We start from the raw sequence: 26684 nt of genomic DNA, 5'->3' as shown, positions 1-26684 counted from the left end.
TCTGTTCAAACCTCTGAATAAAATTCCCCTTTCCCAGATGAGAAAGTGGAGGTGGTTAAAGGTGAGCCATATTTCCCAGGTCACCCAGCCAGGATTCTAGGTGAGCAGTTTGGCTTTTAACCACTACATTTCCGATGTAACTGAATTTAAAGAAACCTACACTGGAGTTGCCGTGCATAGCAGAGGGGGCGAGCTGACCAACAAAGATTCAAATTCTGCGTTCACAGTGGAGAGGTGTCATTAGAAAGCAGCCATCCAGCCAAAAGCTATACTTGCCAGTTTCTCTGAATCTAAGTAGGAGCATATGACTGGTTCTAGACAATGTGAAGAGAAGCGATGTACTTTCATTTGTTTATTTATCTGGCCGCGCCACGGTATATAGAGTTCCCAGGCCAGGGCTCAGATCTAGGCCGCAGTAGTGACCCACACTCAGTTGCGGCAACGCTGGATCCTTTAACACGCTGCGGCGGGCCAGGGATCCAAGCTTTGTCCTGGTGCTGCAGAGACACCGCTGATTCGGTTGCGCCCCAGCAGGAACATGACGGGCTTTCACATTTAGGTCAGGAAGTAAATATCTGCAGTGCCTTCCTCATGTTCTCTTCCCCTCCTAGGGAAACCTTGGAACCCACCTATTTAAGGTGGAAGTGCCATTAAGATGGAAAGTGTCTGATTCTCCGAGGAGCCATTTGGAGAAAAATTGCCGAGGAGAGCTGCACAATTGGGAGTATCGACTGGACTTTGTATGTAGAAGAAATAAACTTTAATGTGCGGAGATTGGGAGTTGTTTTGTTATAGCAGTTAGGCTGTTCTGACAAATACGTCATGTAAACGCCCATTTCTTGAATAAAACTTGTAAATTCGTTGATAAGTATGTGGTTGAAATGTTCTAACTGGACAGATGTTTTGGACATTGATATTAAGTGAGAAGACATAAACAATTTTTCTTTTTGCTTTTTGGCTGCACAGCATGTGGAAGTTCCTGTGCTAGGGTGCGACCCACACCACAACAGCAACCTGAGCTGCTGCAGTGACAATCCAGGTCCTTAACCACTGTGCCACAAGGGAACTCTGATGTAAACAATTTGACAAAGGCTCTGGGAAGAAAATGCTGTGACCCTCTCTACTGATTTTTTTTTTTTTTTTTTTTTTTTTTTGCCTTTTGCTTTTTAGGGCTGCACCTGTGGCATATGGAAGTTCCCAGGCTAGGGGTTGAATTGGAGCTGTAGCCTCCGGCCTAAGCCACAGCAACATGGGATCTGGGCTGCATCTGTGACCTACACCACAGCTCAAGGCAACAGTGGATCCTTAACCCACTGAGTGAGGCCAGGGATGGAACCCGTGTCCTCATGGACACTAGTTGGATTAGTTATTGCTGAGCCACGATGGGAACTCCTTTCTACTGATCTTTATTAAAAATTTAAAAACAACAGCAATAGTTGACTCTTCCATTCTGAATGTGTGACCATCTATGCAAATATTGTTGTATGCTGAGGCATCTTCCCGTGGTTCTCCCAGCATCATCACATGAATAATCTAGATAATCGATTGGGAAATAATCTGAACCGTTTCCACATTTTCTGGATCTCAATTCTGACAGATCCAGGATAGCATATTTTTCAATGTTATGGGCTGAACTGTATCTCCCTCAAATTCATTTACTGAAGTCCTAACCCCCAGTACCTCAGAATGCGGCTGTATTTGGAGATAGGAGCTTTAAAAAGGCAATGAAGGTAAAAAGAGATCACGTGGATGGGCCCGAAAGACGGGTATCCTTCTAAGAGATGAGGACATAGACAATACAGACCAAGGGATGACCATGTGTGGCCAAAACAAGACGGTGGACATCTACAAGCCAAGGAGAGCAGCTTCAGAAGAAACCTAATGTGTCGACAACTCAACCTTGGGCTTCTAGCCTCCAGAGGTGAGAGAAAATAAGCTGTTGTTTAAGCCACCCAGCCTATGGTATTTTGTTGTGGCAGCCCTAGCAAACTAACGCATCCCCAAAGGCCCTCTGACTTCAGAATCAGCATTCTGCTTCTTCAAATCTCCTAAGTCATTGCAAGTGTAACCTGGCACAATATGGGCGGGATTCTTTATGTATGAGCCAACCTCTAAATACTGTGACCACAAACATTTTTTTGCGTTACCAACTACACAGGCAAAGGCTCTCTGCTTACATCGTATGAAACCCCTTGTAGGTGAGAAGCTGGTCCTTTATTTTCTGAGTTGAGACAAATAATCCAACTCTTCAGATAAGTCAGAAATATCCCCACTAAACTAGTCACTGAATCTCAATCTTTGACTATCACTAAAAGTGTTAGAAAGATTGTTTCAATAATCTCACAGATTCATCAACTGCTTTCTTCCTAAGTGAAATACAAGAGAGAGATCTTACAGTAAATATTTTCCTTCAATATTCAAGACTCTTGGGAACATAATATAATTTTATTGGAGACCTTATTTTTGTTTATTTTAAAAGAGGATGGGGAGTTCCCGTCATGCCTCAGTGTTAACGAATCTGACTAGCATCCATGAGGACACAGCTTTGATCCCTGGCCTTTCTCAGTGGGTTAAGGATCTGGTGTTGCCATGGGCTGCGGTGTAGGTCACAAACATGGCTCAGATCTGGCATTGCTGCGGCTGTGGTATAGGTCAGAAGCTGTAGCTCCAATTGGACCTCTAGCCTGGGAACCCCCATATGCCATGGTGCGGCCCTAAAAAGACCAAAAAAAGAGGATGGAAGTCTTAAAAGTGCAGGCTCACTAAGATCAGACTTTTCAGAGAGCCCTCCAAAAGTATTTTATGGTCATATCCTATTCAGTTTTTATAAATTATAGAATCAAGTACTTATAGATAATATCAATGCTTTAAATAACATGAAACAACATGAAGCATTGAAAACATACGCTGTTCATCTTTGTAAAAAGTATTGGAATACATATACTGGATAAAACTGTAATAACTACAAAATTGAGACTTGAGATTCCTTAGAGATGATTGCTAATATTCTTGCTGTAAAGACTATTATTTATTTATTTATTTATTAACTTTGTCTTTTTGCCTTTTCTAGGGCCGCTTCCTGCAGCATATGGAGGTTCCCAGGCTAGGGGGTCTAATCGGAGCTGTAGGCACCAGCCTACGTCACAGCCACAGCAATTCTGGATCTGAGCCACATCTTCGACCTACACCACAGCTCATGGCAACGCCGGACCCTTAACCCACTGAGCAAGGCCAGGGATGGAACCTGCAGCCTCGTGGTTCCTAGTCAGATTCGTTAACCACTGTGCCACGACAGGAACTCCTGTAAAGACTATTATTGGGAAAAAAAAAAAAAAAACTTGCCTAAATTTACCAAGTGTTTGAGATGAGATATGGTTTAACTGTTAGATACAGAAGGAGCGAAATTGCATTATTCAGTTGCATTATTCATTGAGATGCCAATGAGACTGGAACGAAGCAAAGTAGATAAATTATGAAATCCCAGGCTGCACATTTACACTTTTTGAATTATCAAAAGATAATTAAGTAGCATCACACAGTTACACTAGTCATCCTCACAACAGCAGCTGTACTCACAGCTGGATGAAGTGGCTTTCTCACAAAGACATTCTGACCTTGGTAGCATGTCTGACCTCTCCTTTGAGCCTTCTCTGTTGGCCCCTGTAGATCTCACCTCTCGCACTGCTTTCAGACATGCTGAGAAAAGAGCTGAAATGGGAGTCCTGCCATAAATCAAGGTCCATGAATGGATACTATAAAATTCCTAATTTATATGCTACGTGGTGTGTGTTCCTTTGAGACTCATAAAGCTATGCAAATCGAGTAACTTGGAAAGCACTGATAGAAAACGACCATTTTACCAAGAAAAGAAGCAACAGAAATCAGTAAGCTCATTTCATGTGAGTGTACCACCAAGCAGTGCAAAATGGCAGCTGTAGAGGGCCTCCTAAGAAGCTTGGCTGAGCTAACAAAAAAGAGGCCGATAAATTTATAAAACAAATAGATGTTGGTCTTTCATTTCCAAACTGGTTTGGTGTAGGGTAGTTGTCTTTCCCGACATCTATTGGAAGGCAGGACAAACCATTTGAGTCCCAAATGAAAGATATAAAAGAACTATATTTCCCTGTGCTTCTTTTCTGGGACTCTCTTTGCTGCGAAAATAACAGAATATAAAAGGCTGTTTCCTTGTATATCAATGTTATGTTGCTTGGTAATCAGGTCTGGCTAGCTTGTGGTTGATGCATTATTTTCACAGTTCATATGAGAAAGAAAATCCAAAATCTGCAATGTGGCTTTGATGTTAATGTACAGGTCAAATATTTCATAATTTATGGATAGTGGTCTAACTCTAATTACTCAAGGATTTCACTCTTAAATGTATCACAAGCACTCAACACAGAAAACCAGAATGGTGCTTATTTTACACCACATCTCTAAACCCACTAAAAAAAAAAAAAATCACTTTCAGTTCAGTTGCATGGGTAATCAGTCAATCTTAGAACAGTCTTGTAATACATGGTAGAATATGTCAGCAGAGATAAATTTAAGCACCTCTTCAATACCTCTTGCTGCCTCAAAGGGCTGGCAGATGATGCCACTTGCCTTTTTAATCTGTTAAACAGTATTGAGGGAGACCAGACTGTAGTGTGGAACACATATTTCAAATTAAACTTTGTCGTGCTTGGTGGCTGTTTATCTGAGGCATTGCATTTTAGCACAGATTTTGAGTCAATTGATGCTGAGGTTGAACTGTAAAAGAAACATGTGTTTTCTAGAAAATGTAGAGAAGTGGGTCCTGGGAGTTTGTTAGGCTTGTGAGCCCAGAATGCTTAGAAGCTATTTTTAAGTAATGCTTGTTGAAAACTCATCTTTATGACTGAACGGAAAATCCAGAACTTGTGATAAATTAAAAAGAAATAAGACATTATGGACAAATAATGTGGGTTTCATATTATTATAAATAGCATAGCATGTAAGTGAAAGAAATAATGTTTCCTCTTTTTACAGTAGACGTCCCACCATTTCCCTCATTTTGAGAAAGCACACATTAACAATACTATGATATAGAGAAAAAAAACTAAATTTATGCTTCTGCTTTGAGTTTTGTTTCTTTAAATTTTAAAAAATTGTCCTTTTTAGTCAACATTATATAATAGCATTTACTTGTGTATCTAACACATGCCTTTACAAATAACTTTAAAGGGCTACACAATTTTCCATTAAAAATGATTTATGAGGCGTTCCCGTCGTGGCTCAGTGGGTTAGGGATCCAGCGTTGCCGTGAGCCGTGGTGTAAGTTGCAGACGCGACTGGGATCCTGCATTGCTGTGGCTCTGGTGTAGGCTGGTGGTTACAGCTCTGATTAGACACCTAGCCTGGGAACCTCCATATGCCGTGGGAGTGGCCCTAGAAATGGCCAAAAAAAAAAAAAAAAAGACAAAAAAATGATTTATGATTGGAGTTCCCGTCATGGCACAGTGGTTGACGAATCCGACTAGGAACCATGAGGTTGCGGGTTCGATCCCTGCCCTTGCTCAGTGGGTTAACGATCTGGCGTTGCCGTGAGCTGTGGTGTAGGTCGCAGATGCAGCTCAGATCCCGCGTTGCTGTGGCTCTGGAGTAGGCCGGTGGCTACAGCTCTGATTGGACCCCTAGCCTGGGAACCTCCATATGCCGCAGGAGCAGCCCAAGACAAAAAAAAAAAAAAAAAAAAAAAAAAAAAAAAAAAAAAAAGATTTAAGATTTATTTGATTTTTAGTTTATTTGTCTAGTACCAGACCACTAGATATTTAGGTTAATCTAAATTTTAACTTTCATTAAGTATATTACTGTGAATATCCTTTTGGGTATAGAAAATATTCTTAATTTTGAATTTTAGATGATTTATTTAGGCTTTCTTCTCAGAAGAGAAATCGGATTTCAAGACTTATTTTAAAAAGGACAGTGTCGTCAGAAATCTATAAGAATGCTTTGTTTTATGCCAGCACTGAGTGGTATTATATATATGACTTCCTGCTAAACATGGCAGAGCGACCATATACATTTATTTTTCCTTTTACTCAGAGCTTCATTAAAGAGGCAGTAAGAGAATAAAATATACATCAAAACCCACAAGAACGAAGACAATGGGAATGAAAACATGAGATTTGGATGAGAGGAAGCTAAGACTCCAGGAACTGACCAGGAGAATAAAGTCAAAAAATGCAGAGCCTTTCCAGGGGCTTGAGGCAGTTAGATTATATATATACCTTTTTGATAGGCTATAGGAGAATTATTTTCTTGAATGATTTAAGATCAGGAGAAGAGATCACCAAATAGTATTTTGGGTTCCTAGCACAAGGGTTAACTTATATTCAGACAGGAAATTGGAGAGGAAAAAAAATAGAAAATGTTAAAAAGAGCATTAAAAATCATATGTGAAACCAGAAGAAATTGAATTGACACATAACTGACATTTACTTTTAACATATGCGTAATGAGAGATACAGACTAAGAATTTTCAAAATCTGACAAAAAATATCAAGCCATAGAGTCAATAAGCTCTAGACTTTAGCAGGATAAATACAACGAAAATCATGCCTGGCACATCAAAGTTAGTGAAAACCAAAGACAAAGAGGGAAATCACAAAAGCATTCACAGGAAAAACAATAATCACCTCCGAAAGAACAACAATAAGACTATCACCACTGGAGTTCCCTGTGGCCCAGTGGTTAAGGATCCAGCATTTTTATTGCTGTGACTCTGGTCATTGCTGTGGCACAGGTTGGATCCTTAGCCCAGGAACTTCTGCATGCCAAAGGTGTGGCCCAAAACAAAAAACAAACAAACAAAACCTATCACCACTAATTCTAGAACATTTCATCATCCAAAACCCTAAGTCACTCCCCGTGTCCTTTCCGCTGGAAACCACTGATTTAATTTGTCTCTGTGGTTTTGCCTATTCTGGACATTTTATATAAATAAAATCTTGCAAAATGTGACTTTTTCTATTTGGCTTCTTTCTTTCTTTTTTTTTTCTTGTCTTTTTGCCTTTTCTAGGACTGCTCCAGCGGCACATGGAGGTTTCCAGGCTAGGGGTCGAATTGGAGCTGTAGACGCCAGCCTACGCCAAAGCCACAGCCACGCGGGATCCGAGCCGTGTCTGCAACCTACACCACAGCTCATGGCAACGCCGGACCCTTACCCCACTGAGCAAGGCCAGGGATGGAATCCGAAACCTCATGGTTCCTAGTTGGATTCATTAACCACTGTGCCACGGAGGGAACTCCTGGCTTCTTTCATTTAACATAATGCTTTTGAGGTTTATTCACACTGTAGCATGTATTAATATTTCATTCTTTTTACAGCTGAATAATAATCCATTATACAGATACAACACATTGAAACCTTCATCAGTAGATGAACACTTGTATTGTTTCCAACTTTTTGGAAAAGAAACGTAAGGGGTTTATTTCTAGATTCTCGATTCTTTTTTTTGTTGTTTTTCTTCTGTCTTTTTGTCTCCTGCGGCACATGGAGGTTCCCAAGCTAGGGGTTGAATCAGAGTCGTGGCTGCTGGCCACAGCCACAGCCACAGCAACTTGGGATCTGAGCTGGGTCTGTGACCTACACCGTAGCTCACCACAATGCAAGATCCTTAACCCACTGAGCGAGGCCGGGAATCAAATCCGAGTTCTCATGGACACTAGTCGGTTTCATTAACCACTGAGCCACGACAGGAACTCCTGGATTCTCAATTCTATTCCACTGATTTATATGTCTGTCTATAAGCCAGTATCACACACTTCTTAATTTTTTTTGAAAGCAGTTACTATCCTTGGTATTTATTTGGTTTCTTGTTGAAACCTTTAAGAACAGAAACTCTTGTGTTGTCTTTGGTTTCTTGATCGATCCTGGGATTCTATAATCATGCTTAGGATCTGGTAGGTCTTCAATAAATATATGATAAAGTTGAATTTGGACTTAGTCTTCCTTTTTTTTGTTTGTTTTTATTTTTTGGCTGAGCCTGCAGTATATAAACCCAGGTCACTGCAGTGACAACTCTGGATTCTTAACCCGCTGCACACAAGAACTCCAGTCTTCTGTTTTAAATGATTTCTTTTCTTTTTTTTTTTTTTTTTTTTTTTTGTCTTTTTGTCTTTTCTGGGGCCGCATCCGAGGCATATGGTTCCCAGGCTAGGGGTCCAATCGGAGCTGTAGCCGCTGGCCTATGTATGCCACAGTCACTGCAATGTGGGATCTTTAACCTACTGAGTGAGGCCAGGGATCGAACCAGCAACCTCATGGTCCTAGTCAGATTCATTAACCACTGAGCCACAACGGGAACTCCTAAATGATTTCTAAACATAGAATTTTAGAAAATCTTTCAGAGGTTTTCTAAATATCCAATATTTCACTTATTCTTTGACTAATTTTATTATCTTTAATTTTTAAATTTTGCTCTTGATTCATCATCTTTTTTTTCCAAATTGTTTCCGAATTTTCCTAAAATTATTTATTCAATCATCCTGCCCCTTTATATGGACTTGTAATACTTTCATCATACATTATATGTGAATAAATTCTCTTATTTAGAAAGGAGGCAAGGAGAAACTAAATAGAAAGGGGATTAATCAGAACTTGAACTCAGATATTCTTAGTTTTTGGACTCTACCATTCTGTTCCCTAGACTATTTTGTCCCATGGGACTATATTATTACACTCATACCATATATTATTTTATATGTGGTAAAATTAGGCTTTCATTTTAATTTATTATTTCTCTCCCATAATCTTATGACTATTCTTACCTGTTTTAAAAAATAAATAAAATTAAAAATAATTTCAACAACAATTAACAAAATGATAACATATCTCATTAGTATTTTAATCATAATTATAACTAATCCATACATTAATTTGAGATAAACTGACATTAACAAAAAAATCTGTACACCTGAAACTAACATACATTGTAAATCAACTATACTTCAATTTTAAAAAATTGTCTTCCTCTATGTAAATACTGTCTATTTAATTCTCTCAATAAATTCCCTTAATTCTTTCTCTTGATACTAACACATTTCTCACAAGTTACTTCTTAGTTTTTTGTTTTTCTTTTTTTTTTTGTCTTTTTGCCATTTCTTGGGCCGCTCCTGCAGCCTATGGAGGTACCCAGGCTAGGGGTCAAATCGGAGCTGTAGCCACCAGCCTATGCCAGAGCCACAGCAACGCAGGATCCAAGCCGCGTCTGCAATCTACACCACAGCTCATGGCAACGCCGGACCCTTAACCCACTGAGCAAGGCCAGGGATGGAACCTGAAAATTCATGGTTCCTAGTCAGATTCGTTAACCACTGAGCCACGATGGGAACTCCGCTACTTCTTAGTATTTTTAAAATTAGTTTTGCTGTTGTTGCTGTTGTTTTTTAAATTTTCGGTCTCTTTAGGGCCACACCCACAGCATATGGAGGTTCCCAGGCTAGGGGTCTAATCAGAGCTACAGCTGCCAGCCTACACCACAGGCACAGCAATGAGGGATCCGAGCTGCGTCTGCGACCTACACCACAGCTCACAGCAACACCGGATCCTCAACCCACTGAGTGAGGCCAGGGATTGAACCCAAAACCTCATGGTTCCTAGTTGGATTCATTTCTGCTGTGCCACTACAGGAACTCCATAAAATTAGTTCTATAAAAGAAGTATTTTTTGTTATATTTTATAGTTTGTTATGTCTGGTAGATGTTATAAAGTGATATCATCCTCATAAAAGCACTAACAAAGTAATATTTATTGTATCCATTTAAAATATGGTTTTAGGAGTTCCTGCTGTGGCTCAGCAGGTTAGGGACCTGACCAGCATCCATGTGGATGTGGTTCAATCCCTGGCCTTGCTCAGGAGGTGAAGGATCCAGCATTGCCACAAATTGCAGCATATGTCTCAGATGTGGTTCTAACCTCGTGTTGCCATGGCTGCGGTGTAGGCCAGCAGCTGCAGCTCCAATTTGACCCCCAGCCTGGGAACTTCCATATGCCACAGGCACAGTCGTAAAAAGATATAAAAAGTAAATTTTTAAATAAAAATACCATATTTAAATACTTTAAGAACCTTTGTACTTATGTATAGGGTAGATGTGGGAATTTTTTCCCCATCATAATTCCACAGTCATTTTGGTAATTCAAGACCAACAGAAATTTTACTATTTATACTCACAATTTAATCAAAGCATCTATTAAAATGCATTGAGTGCTTTATAACTTAATAAGAAGAAAAAGATGTCATTGCTTAGAATGGTAAACAGCCTGTTATAATCTGGTTATCTAAAAATTGAAAAATTTTGTTTCTACTGTGGCGCAATGGGATCAGTAGCATCTCTGGAGCATGGGGATGCAGGTTTGGTCCCCAGCCTGGCACAGTGGGTTAAGGATCTGGCATTGCCACAGCTGTGGCATAGACTGCAAGTGTGGCTTGGATCTGATCTCTGGAACTCCATATGCTGTGAGGTGGCCAAAAAAGAAAAAAATCAAAAGCAAAAGCAAAAAAGTATATTGTGTAAAGTCTACTCTATGGCAATACAGTAAGGGAAATACTGACTTCTAGGGAGATTATTGGCAAAATATGCTAATTCCATCTCATTTCATGGGTAAAAATCAACATTGCAGATATGATTTACAATATATGTTGTCTGATGAACACATACATTGTACTGAAGCACACAGGAATATAGTTTATGTGGTTCATAGCTGAAATGTGCATTTGTTGATCTGATTTGTTCTGTTATTTTGTTACTCTGTGTACATATACAATAAAAACATACACAAGTATGTACAATGTTAATATTAATTGTAAAAACCACTTTGTAGTAGAATTAAAATAAGTACATGCTAAAATTAAAGCATTTGAACCAAAGCCAAGCTCTTTCCTCAAAATAGGTTGGGCAATTTTTTTTTGCAATACCTGTAGGTCAAGCACTAGCTCTGCCTATTAAAAAAAAAAGTTTATCATACTACGCCTTAGAAAAATTAATTAACAAAGCTAGAATAATCAAAACAGTTTGGTACTAGCACAAAAACAGACATATAACTCAATGAAACAGGCTAGAAAGCCCAGAAATAAACCCATGTACTTATGGTCAATTAATCTATGGAAAAGGAGGCAAGAATATACAATGGAGAAATGGCAGTCTTTTCAATAAGTGGTGCTGGAAAAATTGGACAGCTACATGTCAAAGAATGAAATTGGAACATTCTCTAGCACCATATAGAAAAATAAACTCGGAGTTCCCGTCGTGGCGCAGTGGTTAACGAATCCAACTAGGAACCATGAGGTTTCGGGTTCGGTCCCTGCCCTTGCTCAGTGGGTTAACGATCCGGCATTGCCGTGAGCTGTGGTATAGGTTGCAGACGCGGCTCGGATCCTGCGTTGCTGTGGCTCTGGCGTAGGCCAGTGGCTACAGCTCCGATTCAACTCCTAGCCTGGGAACCTCCATATGCCGCGGGAGCGGCCCAAGAAATAGCAAAAACAACAACAATAAAAAGACAAAAAAGACAAAAGACAAAAAAAAAAAAAAAAAGAAAAAAAAAGAAAAATAAACTCAAAATAGATGAAAGACCTCAGTGTAAGACAAGATACTCTAAAACTTCTAGAGGAAAATACAGAGCATAATTTGAGATAAATTGCAGCAATATTTTTTGATCTATCTTCTAGAGTAAGAGAAATAAAAACAAAAATAAACAAATCAGACCTAATTAAACTGAAAAGCTTTTGTATAGCAAGGAAGCCATAAACAAAATGAAAAGACAACCTAAAGACTGGGAGAAAATATTTGCAAATGATCTGACCAACAACAAATTAATTTCCGAAATAAACAAACAGCTCAGTATCAAAAACCAAACAACCTGATTAAAAAATGAGCAAAGAGGAAATTCAGATGGCCAACAGGCCCATGAAAAGATGTTCAACATCACTAGTTATTAGAGAAATACAAATCAAAATTACAATAAAGTATCACCTCACACCAGTCAGAACGGTCATCATGGAAAAGTTTACAAATAGGAATTTCTACTGTGGTGCAGCAGGTTGATAGTCTGGCTTGTCTCTGGAGGCACCGGTTCGATCCCAAGCCCCACACAGTGGGTTAAGGATCTGGGATTGCTGGGGCTGTGGTGGGGGTTGCAGCTCCAGCTCAGATTTGATATATGGCCTGGGAACTTCCAAATGTCATGCGGGTGGCCGAAAAAGAAAAAAAAAAAAAAAATCTACAAATACCAAATGCTGGAGGGGAAGTAGAAAAAAAAGGAACCCTCCTACACTGTTGGAGAGAATGTAAATTGGTGCAGCCACTATGGAAAACAGTAGGAAGTTTCCTTAAAAAGCTAAAAATAGAGTTACTATGTGATCCAGCAATCCCACTCCTGGGCATATATCCACAAAAGATGAAAATTCTATTTTGAAAAGATACATGCACCTCAATGTTCACAGCAGCAACGTTTACAATTGCCCAGAAATGGAAGCAACCTAAATGTCCATCCACAGATGAATGGAGAAAGAAGATGTATATATACATGTGTACACACACACACACACACACACACACACACACACACACGCGCGCGCGCAAGCACACTGGAATACTACTGAGACATTAAAAGAATGAAATAATGCCATATGCAGCAACATGGATGGACCTAAAGATATACTTAGTGAAGTAAGTCAGAGAAAGACAAATGTCATATGTTATCACTTACACATGAAATCTAAAAAAAAAAATTGAGGGAGTTCCTGTTGTGGCGCAGTGGTTAACGAATCTGACTAGGAACCATGAGGTTGCAGGTTCGATCGCTGGCCTTGCTCAGTGGGTTGGGGTTCCGGCGTTGCCGTGAGCTGTGGTGTAGGTGGCAGACGCGGCTTGGATCCCGTGTTGCTGTGGCTCTGGTGTAGGCCGGCGGCTACAGCTCCAATTAGACCTCTAGCCTGGGAACCTCCATATGATGCGGGAGCGGCCTTAGAAAAGGCAAAAAGACAAAAAAAAAAAAAAAAAAAAAAAATTTAAAAATTTTAAAAATAAATAAAAATTGATACAAATGAACTTATTTACAAAACAGAAACAGGCTCACAGACATAGAAACACCTTATGGTTACTAAAGGGGAAACGTGTGGGGGAGGGATAAATGAGGAGTTTGGGATAACAGATTCATACTACTACATATAAAATAAATAAACAACAAGGACCTACTGTATAGCATGGGGAACTATACAGTATAACCCTATAATGGAAAATAATCTGAAAAAGTGTGTATATATACGTATATATATATATATGCACATTAATATACATATATATACACATATATATCTATATTTGCAACATTAACTGTATACCTGGACACAAAACTGTAAATCAACTAAAATTTAATTAAAAAACAAGTCATTACTGAGAAGCTAAAAAACAAAAGTGGAAATTAGACTGCATGCATATGTGTGTATTTAATTCATTTCTTCATGTATTTATTCTTAAATATTTAGTGAATGCCATGGCAACGACTGGCTACATGCTGATCAAACTCATTTTCTCTTATTTTTAGGCCACAGCTAAATTACATTTCCTAGCATCCCTTAGACATGACCAGTGACTGACTTCTGGCCAATGGAATGGTAGAGTGAATTACACCACTTCCAGGGGGGACTTGTTAAATCACATGCACAGGAAAGCTCCTGTGCCAGCCTATCCTTGGGTAAGGATTCCAAGGACCTAGGAAGTGGTAGAGATAAAAGATGCATCTGGGGAGTTCTCCTGTGGTGCAGCAGGTTAAGGATCTGGCATTGTCACCTCAGGTCAGGTCACTGCTGTGGCATGGGTTATATCCCTGGCCTGGGGAACTTCTACATGCCCTGGGCACGTCGGGGTGATGGGGAGGGAAGATGGATCTGGAATCTCTGATTGACTGAGCGAGCAAGGCTTCCCTGACTGACCAGCAAATGACTCTGACATAAGAGAGAGATATAAACCTTGATTTTCTTAAGCAGCTGAGAGTACTGGGAATGGGGATTGTCTGTCATAGAAGTTAGCTTCCCTGAGTAACACTAATGCAATGCCTATACCTTGCCAACCCCTATTCTGGGTACTAGGGACACAACAGCAAACAAACAAGAAAGACAAGGTTCCTGCTCTCACAGGATATGTTATATATAGAAGGGAAGCAGACACAAACAGTGATTATTTACATTTGTATGATGCTACACAGTTTACAAAATGCTTTCATAGGCACCAACTCATTTGATTTTTTTTTTTTGTGTGTGTGTGTGTGTCTTTTTAGGGCTGCACCCACGGCATATGGAGGTTTCCAGGCTAGGGGTAGAATTGGAGGTGTAGCTGCCGGTCTATGCCACAGCCACAGCAACGCCAGATCCCAGCCGAATTTGCAATTTACACCACAGCTCATGGCAACGCTGGATCCTTAACCCACTGAGGGAGGCCAGGGATTGAACCCAAATCCTCATGGATCCTAGTCGGGTTCATTAATCGCTGAGCCACGAAGGGAACTCCTCAAGTCATTTGATTTTAATAGTAATGTTCCACAGATGAGGAAACAAAAGCTCAAAGATTTTAAGTGCTTTGCAGCAAAGAGCTGGAAACTAGACACATAGATCAGAGTTTTCTCTAAACCTACTGTGCATTGTTCATGATGCTTCTCAAGTAGGAAAATATGACAGCACAACAAAAGTGTTAGTCCTTGTCAGAAAATTGTTATTAAATTCCATTGTAGAAGTTCCCAGACGTAGGTTCGAGCCCTGGCCTTGCTCAGTGGGTTAAGGATCTGCCATTGCTGTGAGCTGTGGTGTAGGTTGCAGACGCTGCTCAGATCCCCGGTGCTGTGGCTGTGGCGCAGGTCCACAGCTACAGCTCTGATTCCACCCCTAGCTTGGGATCTTCCATATGCTGAGGTGAGGGCTTAAAAAGACAAAAACTTTTATTCATTTTAAAATAAGCATAACAATCTTTATGGCAGCACTGCAGGAGAGGAAGTTGAGTGGTAGCTTGAGGACTTCAAATATTTTGGCTCTATCTATTCCTTTTTTTTTTCTTTTTTTGTCTTTTTGCTATTTCTTGGGCCATTCCTGTGGCATATGGAGGTTCCCAGGCTAGGGGTCGAATCGGAGCCATAGCCACTGGCCTACGCCAGAGCCACAGCAACGCGGGATCCGAGACTCATCTGCAACCTACACCACAGCTCACACCCAATGCAGGATCGAACCCGAAACCTCATGGTTCCTAGTCGGATTCATTAACCACTGAGCCATGACAGGAACTCCAATTGCTTTTCTTTGTTTTAGGGCCACACCCAAGGCGTATGGATTTCCCAGGCTTGGGGTAGAATCGGAGCTGTAGCTGCGGGCCTACATCAAAGCCAAAGCAACATGGGATCCAAGCCCCATCTGCAACCTACACCACAACTCACGGCAACGTCAAATGCTTAACCCACTGAGCTAGGTCAGGGATAGAACCTGAATCCACATGGATACTACTAGCAGGGCTCGTTTCTGTTGAGCCACAACCTGAAATCCTCTATTTCTTGAGATAGGTGGTAGGTACCTGGATTATTCTGGATAATCCTCCATTTGCCCCACCCAGATCCATTTTCCACCCTTCTCAATCTGGCCCTCTGCTCTGGGAGGCTGACCTGTATGATCCATTGTAGATCAATGGGTTCCTTATCCTTGTAGCTTTTAGAGGACTGAAAGGAGGGAAGAGAATGAGGTCCTAGATTCCTGACTTTGGGGTGGCTTTGGGCAGCTAGGTCTCTTAACCAAAAGTCACAACTCCTGGTAGGAGGCTCTCTCCTCCAAGCTCACTCTGGGTTTTGGTGTTTGCCTAGTCTCCTTACTGATCCTTCAGACTTAGAAATGTAAATGGTGCCTCACTGTCACCTCTGTTACTGTACTATTTCTTTGGTTTTCCAAGACAGGGTCCATGCCTTAGTATAGAAGTCCCCTTGTTAAACTCTTCACTCTTGTCAAATTACTCAGCTTGAGAGAGTCATCTGCTTCTTTCTGATTCTGATAGACTAGGTATTCTCTCTGTCTCTCTCTCAATCAACACATACATATATCTTTCTTCTTTTTTGAACATTTGAGATAACTCATATTTACAAAAAACTTAGAGGAAAAGCATTTATTAAGCACTTCTTTTTTATCTTTTTTCTTTCTTTTTTTGTCTTTTTGTTTTTTTAGGGCTGCAACTGTGGTATATGGAGGTTCCCAGGCTAGCGGTCAAATTGGATTTGTAGCTGCCAGCCTATACCACAGCCACAGCAACACAGGATCCGAGCCACATCTTCGACCTACACCACAGCACACGGCAACGCAGGATCCTTAACCCAATGAGCAAGGCCAGAGATCGAACCTGCGTCCTCATGGATACTAGTCAGGTTTGTTAACCGCTGAGCCACAACAGGAACTCCTATCAAGCATTTCTTATATGTCAAGAATTGTGATAGGGTTAAGGGTTGGGAAAAAAGAGAAAAATAAGACATAAACTCTCCTGCCACAAAGAAGTTACAGCTCAGTAGGAGACAAGTGAAAGATGAAAGGTAATGAGTACAGTGGTTACGAGCATGGCACTTGCAGTCAGACAGATTCAAATTCAAGTCTAGGCTCAGCCACCTATTGGTTATGTGAACTTGGGCTAGAGAGATAAAAATGGGATTAGTAGTATTACCGTCCTCATAGGGCCTTTGTGAGGATTAAAAGTAAGCACATTAGTAAGTTCTCATTGTGGCTCAGCAGGTTAAGGACTGGTCGAATATCCATGAGGATGCAGGTTAGATTCCTGGCCTCACTCAGTGGGTTAAGAATTCTTCATTGCGAGTTCCCGTCGTGGCGCAGTGGTTAACGAATCCGACTAGGAACCATGAGGTTGCGGGTTCGGTCCCTGCCCTTGCTCAGTGGGTTAACGATCCGGCGTTGCCGTGAGCTGTGGTGTAGGTTGCAGACGCGGCTCGGATCCCGCGTTGCTGTGGCTCTGGTGTAGGTCGGTGGCTACAGCTCCGATTCAACCCCTAGCCTGGGAACCTCCATATGCCGTGGGAGCGGCCCAAGAAATAGCAACAACAACAACAAAAAGACAAAAGACAAAAAAAAAAAAAAAAAAGAATTCTTCGTTGCCGTGAGTTGTGGTGTGGGTTGAGGATGTGGCTTGGATCTGGCATTGCTGTGGCTGCGGTGTAGGCCAGCAGCTGTAGCTCCAATTTGACCCCTATCCTGAAAACTTCCACAAGCTGCAGGTGTGGCCCTAAAAAGACCAAAAAAAAAAAAAAAAAAAAAAAAAAAAGTAAGCATATTAGTAGTCAAACTTATACAAATGACCATATGCTTAGCATTTATAAGTTCTTAATAAGTGTTACTTAAAATTATTGTTAATTATAATGGCACCTGACCTGGTTTAGAGGTAGCACAGTGGAAGGCAGTGATTACCTAGAGTTGAGCAGGTCAGTGCATATTTAGTGGGTGAAGTGATATCTGAGCTGTATCTTGAAGAAGTAGTAATATCAACCAGAGATCAAATACAACAAATTTCCTATACAGCAAAAAACATTTTTTTCTTTTGGCCTCAGATCGAACACAATTGGAAGTGTTGCATTTGGGAGTTCCCATCGTGGCTCAGGGTTAACAAACCCGACTAGTACCCATGAGGATGCAGGTTTGATCTCTGGCCTTGCTCAGTGGGTTAAGGATCTGGTGTTGCTGTGAGCTGTGGTGTAAGTCAAAAAAAAAAAAAAAAAGTGTTGCATTTAATTGTTATGTCTCTTTAGTCTCTCTTGATCTGGAATAGTTCCTCAAATCTTTCCCCATCTTTAGATATAATCTATTTTTTTTTCTTTTTAAGGCTGCACCTGTGGCATATTGAAGTTCTCAGGCTAGGGGTCAAGTCTGAGCTTCAGCTGCTAGCCTACACCAAAGCTCATGGCAACACTGGATCCTTAATCCACTGAGAAGGCCAGGGATCCCCATCTTTGGGATGCTGGCATTTTGAAGAGTAGAGGTTAATTATACTGTTGATTGTCTTCTGTTTGGGTTTGTCTGAGGTTTCCTCATGATTAGAATAGATTACACATTTTTGGCAGGAAAACTGCAAAAGATATACTGTGTTCCCAGTGTTTCATACTAGGAGGTGCAGAAGTTGATTTGTCCTATTGCTGGTGATGTTAACTTTGATAACACAGTTAAGAAAGTATCTGCAAGGTTTCTCAGCTAAGTTTTTTTTGGATTTTTTTTTTTTTTTTTTTTTTTTTTTTTTTTTTGCTTTTTAGGGCTGTACATGCAAGACATATCTAAATTCCCAGGCTAGGGGTCAAATTGGAACTACAGCTGCCAGGCTACACCACAGCCACAGCAATGCAGGATCAATTCGAGCCTCATCTGCAATCTACACCACAGCTCACAGCAATGCCGGATCCCTGACCCACTGAGCAAGGCCAGGGATCCAACCCACATCCTCATGGAAACTAGTGGGATTCGTTTCCGCTGTGCCATAACAGGAACTCCCTAAGATACTTTTGAAATGATAAATATTTTATAGGGAGTAACATTGAGGCTATGTAAATGTTCTGTTTCTTAACAAACCTCCTAATCACCCGCTGATGATTTCAGCCTGAATAAAGTGTTACTACAGTGGCGGCAAAATGATGATTTTCTAATATCTTCATTCCTTCCACGTTTATTAGCTGACATTCTATTGTAATGCAGTGCTTACTTTTGTCCCTCATTTGTTTATTTATGTGTTTTTATTAGTATGGACTCATGGATTACCATTTTTTTAAATGGGTTATAATATGATACTGTCATTATTTATTATGATGCTCAGATTGTCTCCAGTTTGGCCAGTGGGAACTGGTTCAAATTGGCTACTTGTGTTTGTTTTAGAGTGTCCATCATTTTTGAGCTTTACTTTATATTCTGGTTCAATGAGACTTTCCAGATTATCTTGTACTTTCCCTGCTCCTGGAATGAGCTACTTTCCCAAGGAGCTCTGATTCCTCTTAGTGGTGAATGGTATTTAGAAAGAAAGTTCTGGAAATTAGGTGTGCTCATTGCCATTAGACCCACTTGGTGAACAAAGCTTTTCTCTCTCTCTCTCTCTCACACACACCCACCCATCGACCTATATTATCTATCTACCTAAACCTGAATCATGCTAATACTTCTAATTCCAGTACAACACTACCTGATTGATTCAAGTCTTCAGTCTTTTCATTTTTGTAACTCCCTTCTTGGACAGTGAAAAATTTGGCTTATCAGTACCTTAGTGACTTATTTTCTCATTTCCCCTTTAGGTTCCAAGCCCCTGATCCTTGATTCTTTCCTTATTGGCCTTGGTGGTCCCACAAATTGCCTTAGCTCTGATGGTTTCACTGGTTCCAACTCTGCAGGCTCTGGTCACCTCTTTGACCCTGGCTCTAGGTCCGCAGGCCCCACACTAGTGAAGGATGTTAAGCAAAGGAAAGGCATAATCAGATTTGTTTCTTTGAACAATCAGTTTGACGGCAGGGATTAGATTCAATGGAATTAGAGGCAATTAAAAGGCTACCGTAATAGTCCAAGCAAAGGCTTAAAATTGCCTAAACTAAAACTGAGGTCAAAGAATAGAGAGAACATACAAAAGAAATATTTAAAAGTTAAAATCTATAGGATTAATTTCATATATGGATATGGGGAAAAAGAGGGAACCTAATTTTTAACTTGAGAGATAAGAGTAAAAAGGATGTCACCAAACGAGATGGGGAAATCAGGAGAAAAAGCACATCTAAAGAGGGTGGCCGAAGTGTGTAAATAGAGGACAACCGCTTCTTTTTGACTATGGTGGGTGGGAACTGCAGTGGACACTTGAAGCAGGGTAGTTATTTGGACAGACGGCTTTGGGAGTGTGCTTAGACACTATCTCAAAAGTGCTTTTCTCTGTGCAAGTCCAGGGGAACAAGTGCCTTCAGGGTTAAAGGACACTTAGAAATGCCATATTCTCATCTGAGACTCTAAGTCAATTCTTCCACCTGGAAGTGGGTGGGCTGAACTTTGCCCACAGGAATTACCATAGAAATCGATGTCCAATGGAGACTTCAGGTTAAAATCTCAGAAGGAAAAGAATAAAACGAGGACTTGAGCTGACACAATTTTGTAAAAAATCTATGTTTTGTCATTTTTTTTTTTTTTTTTGCTATTTCTTTGGGTCGCTTCCGCGGCATATGGAGGTTCCCAGGCTAGGGGTCTAATCGGAGCTGTAGCTACTGTCCTACACCAGAGCCACAGCAACGCGGGATCCGAGCTGTGTCTGCAACCTACACCACAGCTCACGGCAACGCCAGATTGTTAACCCACTGAGCAAGGGCAGGGACCGAACCCGCAACCTCATGGTTCCTAGTCGGATTCGTTAACCACTGAACCATGACGGGAACTCCAATGTTTTGTCATTTTTTCATGCTTAAATAAAAGCAGAAAAATTGATTATCTTAAGAACATCCAGAAAGGTGGTCATAGGCAGTTTATCTGATGTAATAGCCTTTTTTTGGGGGGGGGGCACACATGCAGCATATGGAAGTTCCCAGGCTAAGGGTCAAATTGGAGCTGTAGCTGCAGGCCTATGCCACAGCCACAGAAACGTCTGAGCCGCATCTACAGCCCACACCACAGCTCATAGCAATGCTGGATACTTAACCCACTGAGCTAAGCCAGGGATAGAACACACATCCTCATGGATACTAGTTGGGTTTCCTACTGCTGAGGCACAGTGGGAATTCCCTTGATTGTTTCTTTATGGGGATGAAGGGGACGAAAGAAAGCGGAGCTGATGGCAAGGCTAATACAGATAACAACTATAACTTACTGTGCTCTTAAGCACTTCATAAAGTCTGTCCAATTTAATTATGACAAAACTCTGAGGTGGGCATTCTAATCTGTACTTTTCTGACATGGAAGATGAGGTTAGGAGTTCCCATCATGGGACAGAGGAAACAAATCCGAATAGCAACCATGAGGTTGCGAGTTCGATCCCTGGCCTTGCTGAGTGGGTTAAGGATCCGGCGTTGCCGTGAGCTGTGGTGGAGGTTGCAGATGCGGCTCGGATCTGGTGTTGCTGTGGCTGTGGCTGTGGCTAGCAGCCGTAGGTCCGATTTGACCCCTAGCCTGGGAACCTCCATATGCTGCAAGCACGGCCCTAAAAAGCAAAAAGAAAAAGGAAATGAGGTTAAACAAGTGACCAATGGAATTATGACCTGGGGGAGGGGGGGTTCGGTGGCAGAGGAGCAGGGAAGTTTCCAGTCTCCCTGTGCCTAAGAAGAACCCCAAGGGTCTTCTGAAACTAGAATTTTCAGAAATTCCTATTCTTCTATCTGATTAGCTTAATCTTGGACATGAATCATCAGAAGTCAACAAACTGGAATTCCTCCAGAGTAGACAAAGATTACAAGGGATCTAAACATACTATAAGCTATAAGGGAATATTTTAAGAACTGACAAACCATAAGATATGATAGTATCAAACACATAAAGAACTATCATTTGGAAAAGGAACAGGACCCTTTTTTTTTTTTTTTTTGTCTTTTTGCCTTTCCTAAGGCCGCTCCTGCGGGAAATGGAGGTTCCCAGGCTAGGAGTCGAATCAGAGCTGTAGCCACCAGCCTACGCCAGAGCCACAGCAACGCAGGATCCGAGCCGCGTCTGCGACCTACACCACAGCTCACGGCAATGCCGGATCTTTAACCCACTGAGCAAGGCCAGGGATGGAATCCGAAACCTCATGGTTTCTAGTCGGATTCGTTAACCACTGCGCCACAACAGGAACTCCAGAGACTTTTCTAAATCTAAGAGCAACCGGCTAATTTGTCTCTTGACTTTAAAATTTTTTTTTTGTTGTTGTTGTTGTTGTTGTTGCTATTTCTTGGGCCGCTCCCGCGGCATATGGAGGTTCCCAGGCTAGGGGTCGAATCGGAGCTGTAGCCACCGGCCTACGCCAGAGCCACAGCAACATGGGATCCGAGCCGCGTCTGCAACCTACACCACAGCTCACGGCAACGCCGGATCGTTAACCCACTGAGCAAGGGCAGGGACCGAACCCGCAACCTCATGGTTCCTAGTCGGATTCGTTAACCACTGCGCCACGACGGGAACTCCTAAAATTTTTTTTTTGGGGGGGTGGAATTCCTGTCGTGGCTCAGTGGTTAACGAATCCGACTAGGAACCATGAGGTTGCGGGTTCGACCCCTGGCCTCACTCAGTGGGCTAAGGATCTGGTGTTGCCGTGAGCTGTGGTGTAGGTCACAGACGTGGCTTGGATCCCACGTTGCTGTGGCTCTGGCGTAGGCCGTTACAGCTCCGATTAGACCCCTAGCCTGGGAGCCTCCATATGCTGCAGATGCGACCCTAAAAAGACGAAAGTAAATAAATAAATAAAAATTTTAAAAAATTTTCTGCAGAAAAGAAATTCGACAAATAAAAGCAAACGCCTAAGAAAAAAATACAAATGCTATAATCATAAAAAAGGTTGTCTTATGGTACTCTAACACAAAGTACCATTTTCTATTTATTGAAATGAAAAGCATTAAAAACAGATAATATCTAGTACTAGTCAGGTCTCAGGAAATAAGATCTCTAATACAGTTCTGACCAGAGTGTAAATTTGTAACTTTCTGGAGAGAAATTTGGCAAACTGAATAAAAAAAGACAACCCTTTGATGTAGCAATTCCACTTTTAAGAATATACCCTGGAGTTCCTCTCATGGTGCAGCAGAAACAAATCCGACTAGGAACTATGAGGTCGCGGGTTCGATCCCTAGCCTCACTCAGTGGGTTAAAGATCTGGCATTGCTGTGAACTGTGGTGTAGGTCACAGAGGCGGCTCAGATCTGGTGTTGCTGTGGCAGAGGACAGCAGCTGTAGCTCCGATTAGACCCCTAGCCTGGTAACCTCTATGTGCCATAGGTGCGGCCCTAAGAAAAAAACAAAAAACAGAATATACCCTAATAAGGATTTATGCAGAGTTCAAACTGGAAACGTATTCGCAAAAACCTTGTTTATAACAATTAAAAATAACCTAAATGTTTATTATTAGTGAATTTGGCTTTGTAAATTACTCATACAACAGAATATTTTGCAGATGTTAAAATTATGTGGTAAAAGTATATTTGATGGCCATAAAGGAAGTTCACAACATAATTGAAGAAAACAGGGAACTAAATATTCTGCATAGTATGGTCCAGTTTTGTTAAAAAATATCATATATATGTACTATATACACATATACACATAACATATACACACATATATACCTATATTTGGTGGTTGATTTCTTTTTGCTTACGTGTATACAACATTTTAGAGTTCATTACTTGAGGCATTCCCATGGTGGCTCAGAGGAAATGAATCTGACTAATATCTTTGAGGATGCAGGTTCAATCCGTGGCCTCGCTCAGTGGGTTAAGGATCTGGCAATGCAGTGAGCTATGGCGTAGATTGCAGAGGTGGCTGGGATCTGGCATTGCTGTGGCTGTGGCACAGGCTGGCATCTACAGCTCCCATTCCACCCCTAGCCTGGGAACCTCCGTATGCCTCAGGAGCAGCACTAAAAAGACAAAAAAAATTATTATTTGATTTTATTATATTATTTGTTTTGCCTATATAACAAAGACATTAAAAATATGAGCTTTTCTCGTCTATCAAATATGAAAATGTTTAAAAAAGTATGCACTAAGATAACACAAAGTTCACAGCACTTAGTTTTTTTTTTTAAGGATCACACCCACATGGCACATTGAAGTTCCCAGGCCAGGGGTCAAATCAGAGCCACAGCCCATGGCAACGCAGGATCTGACCCTCATCTGCGACCTACACCACATTCCACAGTTATTACTGGATCCCCAATCCATGCAGTGGGGCCAAGGCTCGAACCCGCATCCTCATGGACACTATTTGCATTGTTTCCACTGAGCCACAATGGTAACTCCTCACAGCACTTAGTTGATTATCAATAAATATTAGTTCCTCTCTCTTTCCTAGTGACAGGAGGTATTCAAGCACCAGTCAGAAAATGGAAGATGTGTGATGTAGTTTAAGAGATTTAAGCAACAGGTTTGCATAGAGGACCTCTGAAGCTCCTTTCAACTCTGACATTTCATGATCACTGCAATTGTTTCCTAGATACTTAGTAAACAATGGAATGAGATAACACGAAAAAATATGGTTTGTATTGAATATCCAGAGGTTGTGTTACCATCTCCAGCACCGTACACTGTGAATGGAGGGGGGTGGTGTGAAAAGAAATACCGCAGGAGGGAGCGCGGACGCAAATCCCAACCCACCTCTTCATTGACAGTTCCCTGGCTTCCTTTTTTGTGAATGAGCAGTTGTTCTTGGGCCTTAGAACAGACACTATGAGCGAGAAAAAGAACTTTAAAAAGAGAATTACTTTCCTTTTCCAAGGAGCTGCCGGGTGGACCAAAACAGAGGAGCCAAGTGCCCTTTTCAACCGTCTGAGAGTGTGGGAGACGTTCAAGACCCTGGGATCCAGTCAGTAAGGGACTGGGGAGCTCTCTCTAGGCACAGAGAACGCGAGGCGTGAAGGCCTCTCCTAGTCGGCCGCCCCGGGCCTTCTCCGACACCACCAGGCGGGCGAGCTAGCCGGGGAAAGGACACGCGGACGCTGGGCTCCCTGAAGCTCTCCGGCGGCCCCCACGTGCACGCCGGCCTCCGGGAGGCGGGGGCCGCGGGCAGTGGGCGGGGCGAAGGCCGCGGGGCGGGGCGCCAGCTGCGCGCTGGGCGGGAGCGGGGCGCGCAGCGTGGTCTGGCGCTTCTCCTCCTCCCGCGCCCAGGCGGGGCGGGCTGAGCTCCTCCCCCGGCTCGGCCTCCCTCCCCTCCTCTGCCCTCCCTCCGCCCAGCCGTTTCTCCCTCCCCCTCCCCTTCTTCCTCCGTGAGGCGCTCCTCCAGCAGCCAGGCAGCATGGCGGCCGTGGAGACGCGTGTGTGCGAGACGGATGGTTGCAGCAGTGAGGCCAAGCTCCAGTGTCCCACCTGCATCAAGCTGGGCATCCAGGGCTCATACTTCTGCTCGCAGGTAGACACCCGCCCCCCCGAGGCGCCGCCGCCGCCACCGACCCCTTCCCCTCCCCGCCTGTCCTCGCGGCCGGTCGGGACACGCTCCTCCTCTTCCCCAGGCGGGCGCGCCGGCCGCGCTTCCTTCCCACCTCGTCTGCAGTGCCGCTGCCCCTTCTCGCCCCTGAGGAATCCCCGGCCCTTCGGACCCCGGCTGCGCAGGGCGCACGCGGGGGGGCGGGGGCGCGGTCGGCCGCGGCCACGTGGGCTGGGGGCGGAAGCTGACTTGCCCTGGGTACCCGGCAGTCTTAGGGCGCTGTGTTTCGGGGCCAGGTGTGCGGGCTCCGCAAGACAGATGGGGACGCCGCGGGAAGGGGGCAGCCCCAGCCGTGTGAGCCACCACAGCCCCAGCTCCTGGCAGGGCTCTGATCTTGGTCGCGGGGGGCTGCGGGGCGGGTAGTACCCCGGTCCCGACGGGATTGGGGGTCAGAAGACACCAGCTGGGCTTTGAGGAGTGAGTTGCTTGGGACCATGGAGTCGCAGAGAGGAGGAATCCTAGCTCCAGCCCCACCTCTGTTCCTAGGTTTTACTGCTGCGCACTGACACTTAAGCAACTTTGGGGTTGAGGAATGGAGAGAGTCTGTGTAATTCATTTTTTTCCTTTGGCATCCAAAATTATTAATTTACAAGACCGTAAACTAACAGGGTGAGTCCTTCTGTTTTACCCAGTTTCCCTCTGAGTGAAAAAGACAGTTCCATTAAGGGTTATGCTTTAAGGCCGTAGTGTATTTTAGTAAGTTTTGTGCAGTGGAGCAAAGCCAGCATTGAAAGGGGTCCGGACTGAAACGTGTGCTCGTGTTTATGTTTACTGAGGAGTGCTAGTATTGCGGGCACATTTTGACGCTTAGAGTATTGGCCCGGCAGCGTAGTTTGGCTTTTAGTTACAGACCAGGTTTCTTGAAGAGAGACACATGAATATTCAAGTACTAAATTGGTAGTGTTCTTGGGGGAGGAGAGCGTGAACAAAGAGTCCGAAAGTCTGGTCAAGGCCCTGCCCTTGCCGGTGACTGTAAGATCTTGAACTAATCAAGTTACTTAATCTTTCTGAGCTCCAATCCCACCACTGTACCGAGGGGAAGATGATACTTTTACTTACATAGTTCACAAGGTTGTTCTGAGGTACATATTACTCAGTGAATGTGAAATGCTGGTAAAACATTAATCGTTTATGTAGCACTGTATGAATAAATAAATAGAATAAAGACAAACATATAAACAATAAACAATGATATTATTTCAAATATAAAATGTAAACATAAGGTGTATGTAAAATTAACATGTAAATAAGATCCTTAAGGCCCAACACTTGTAGATAAGAGATCCTAGCTAAGTTGCACAGGTCTTGTTTTCAGATAGGACATGATCCTTGACCTTGTTAGTATCGTTTGGAAAAAGTTGCACATGAAGTGTTGCTCATTCTAAAAATAGCATTGGGACTACTCAACGTACTAAACTGGTCTGAGTCCTTTTGTTTCTTTAAAATAATTGTCAAATTCTATAATTTGTTGAGGTCAATGTGGGACCTGGACTTCAAACCACAACCAAAAAGACCCCTAGCAGCATGCTTTTG

The 26684-nt window shown here is 42.4% G+C and overlaps 1 protein-coding gene across 2 annotated transcripts in view; it reads left to right on the top strand.

The window, feature by feature from the left end:
* The first annotated feature begins 24933 nt into the window (after positions 1-24933).
* The window catches only part of METAP1 (methionyl aminopeptidase 1), a 60218-nt gene continuing 58467 nt past the window's right edge, over positions 24934-26684 (top strand). For both annotated transcript variants that reach the window (XM_003129313.6, XM_084973338.1), the window contains exon 1: positions 24934-25076. In XM_003129313.6, the coding sequence (XP_003129361.1) occupies positions 24963-25076 (114 nt within the window). In that variant the 5' untranslated portion in view covers positions 24934-24962. The remainder of the gene's footprint in view (positions 25077-26684) is intronic.

This window comes from Sus scrofa, chromosome 8, assembly GCF_054392235.1.
Source record: "Sus scrofa isolate SSC_HxYL_T2T_F1_AM1 chromosome 8, Sscrofa_HxYL_maternal_Yorkshire_Landrace_v2.0, whole genome shotgun sequence".
In the NCBI taxonomy this organism is placed as follows: Eukaryota; Metazoa; Chordata; class Mammalia; order Artiodactyla; family Suidae; genus Sus; species Sus scrofa.
Note: the sequence above shows the minus strand (reverse complement) of the source record. Positions and strands in the feature narration are given on the sequence as shown.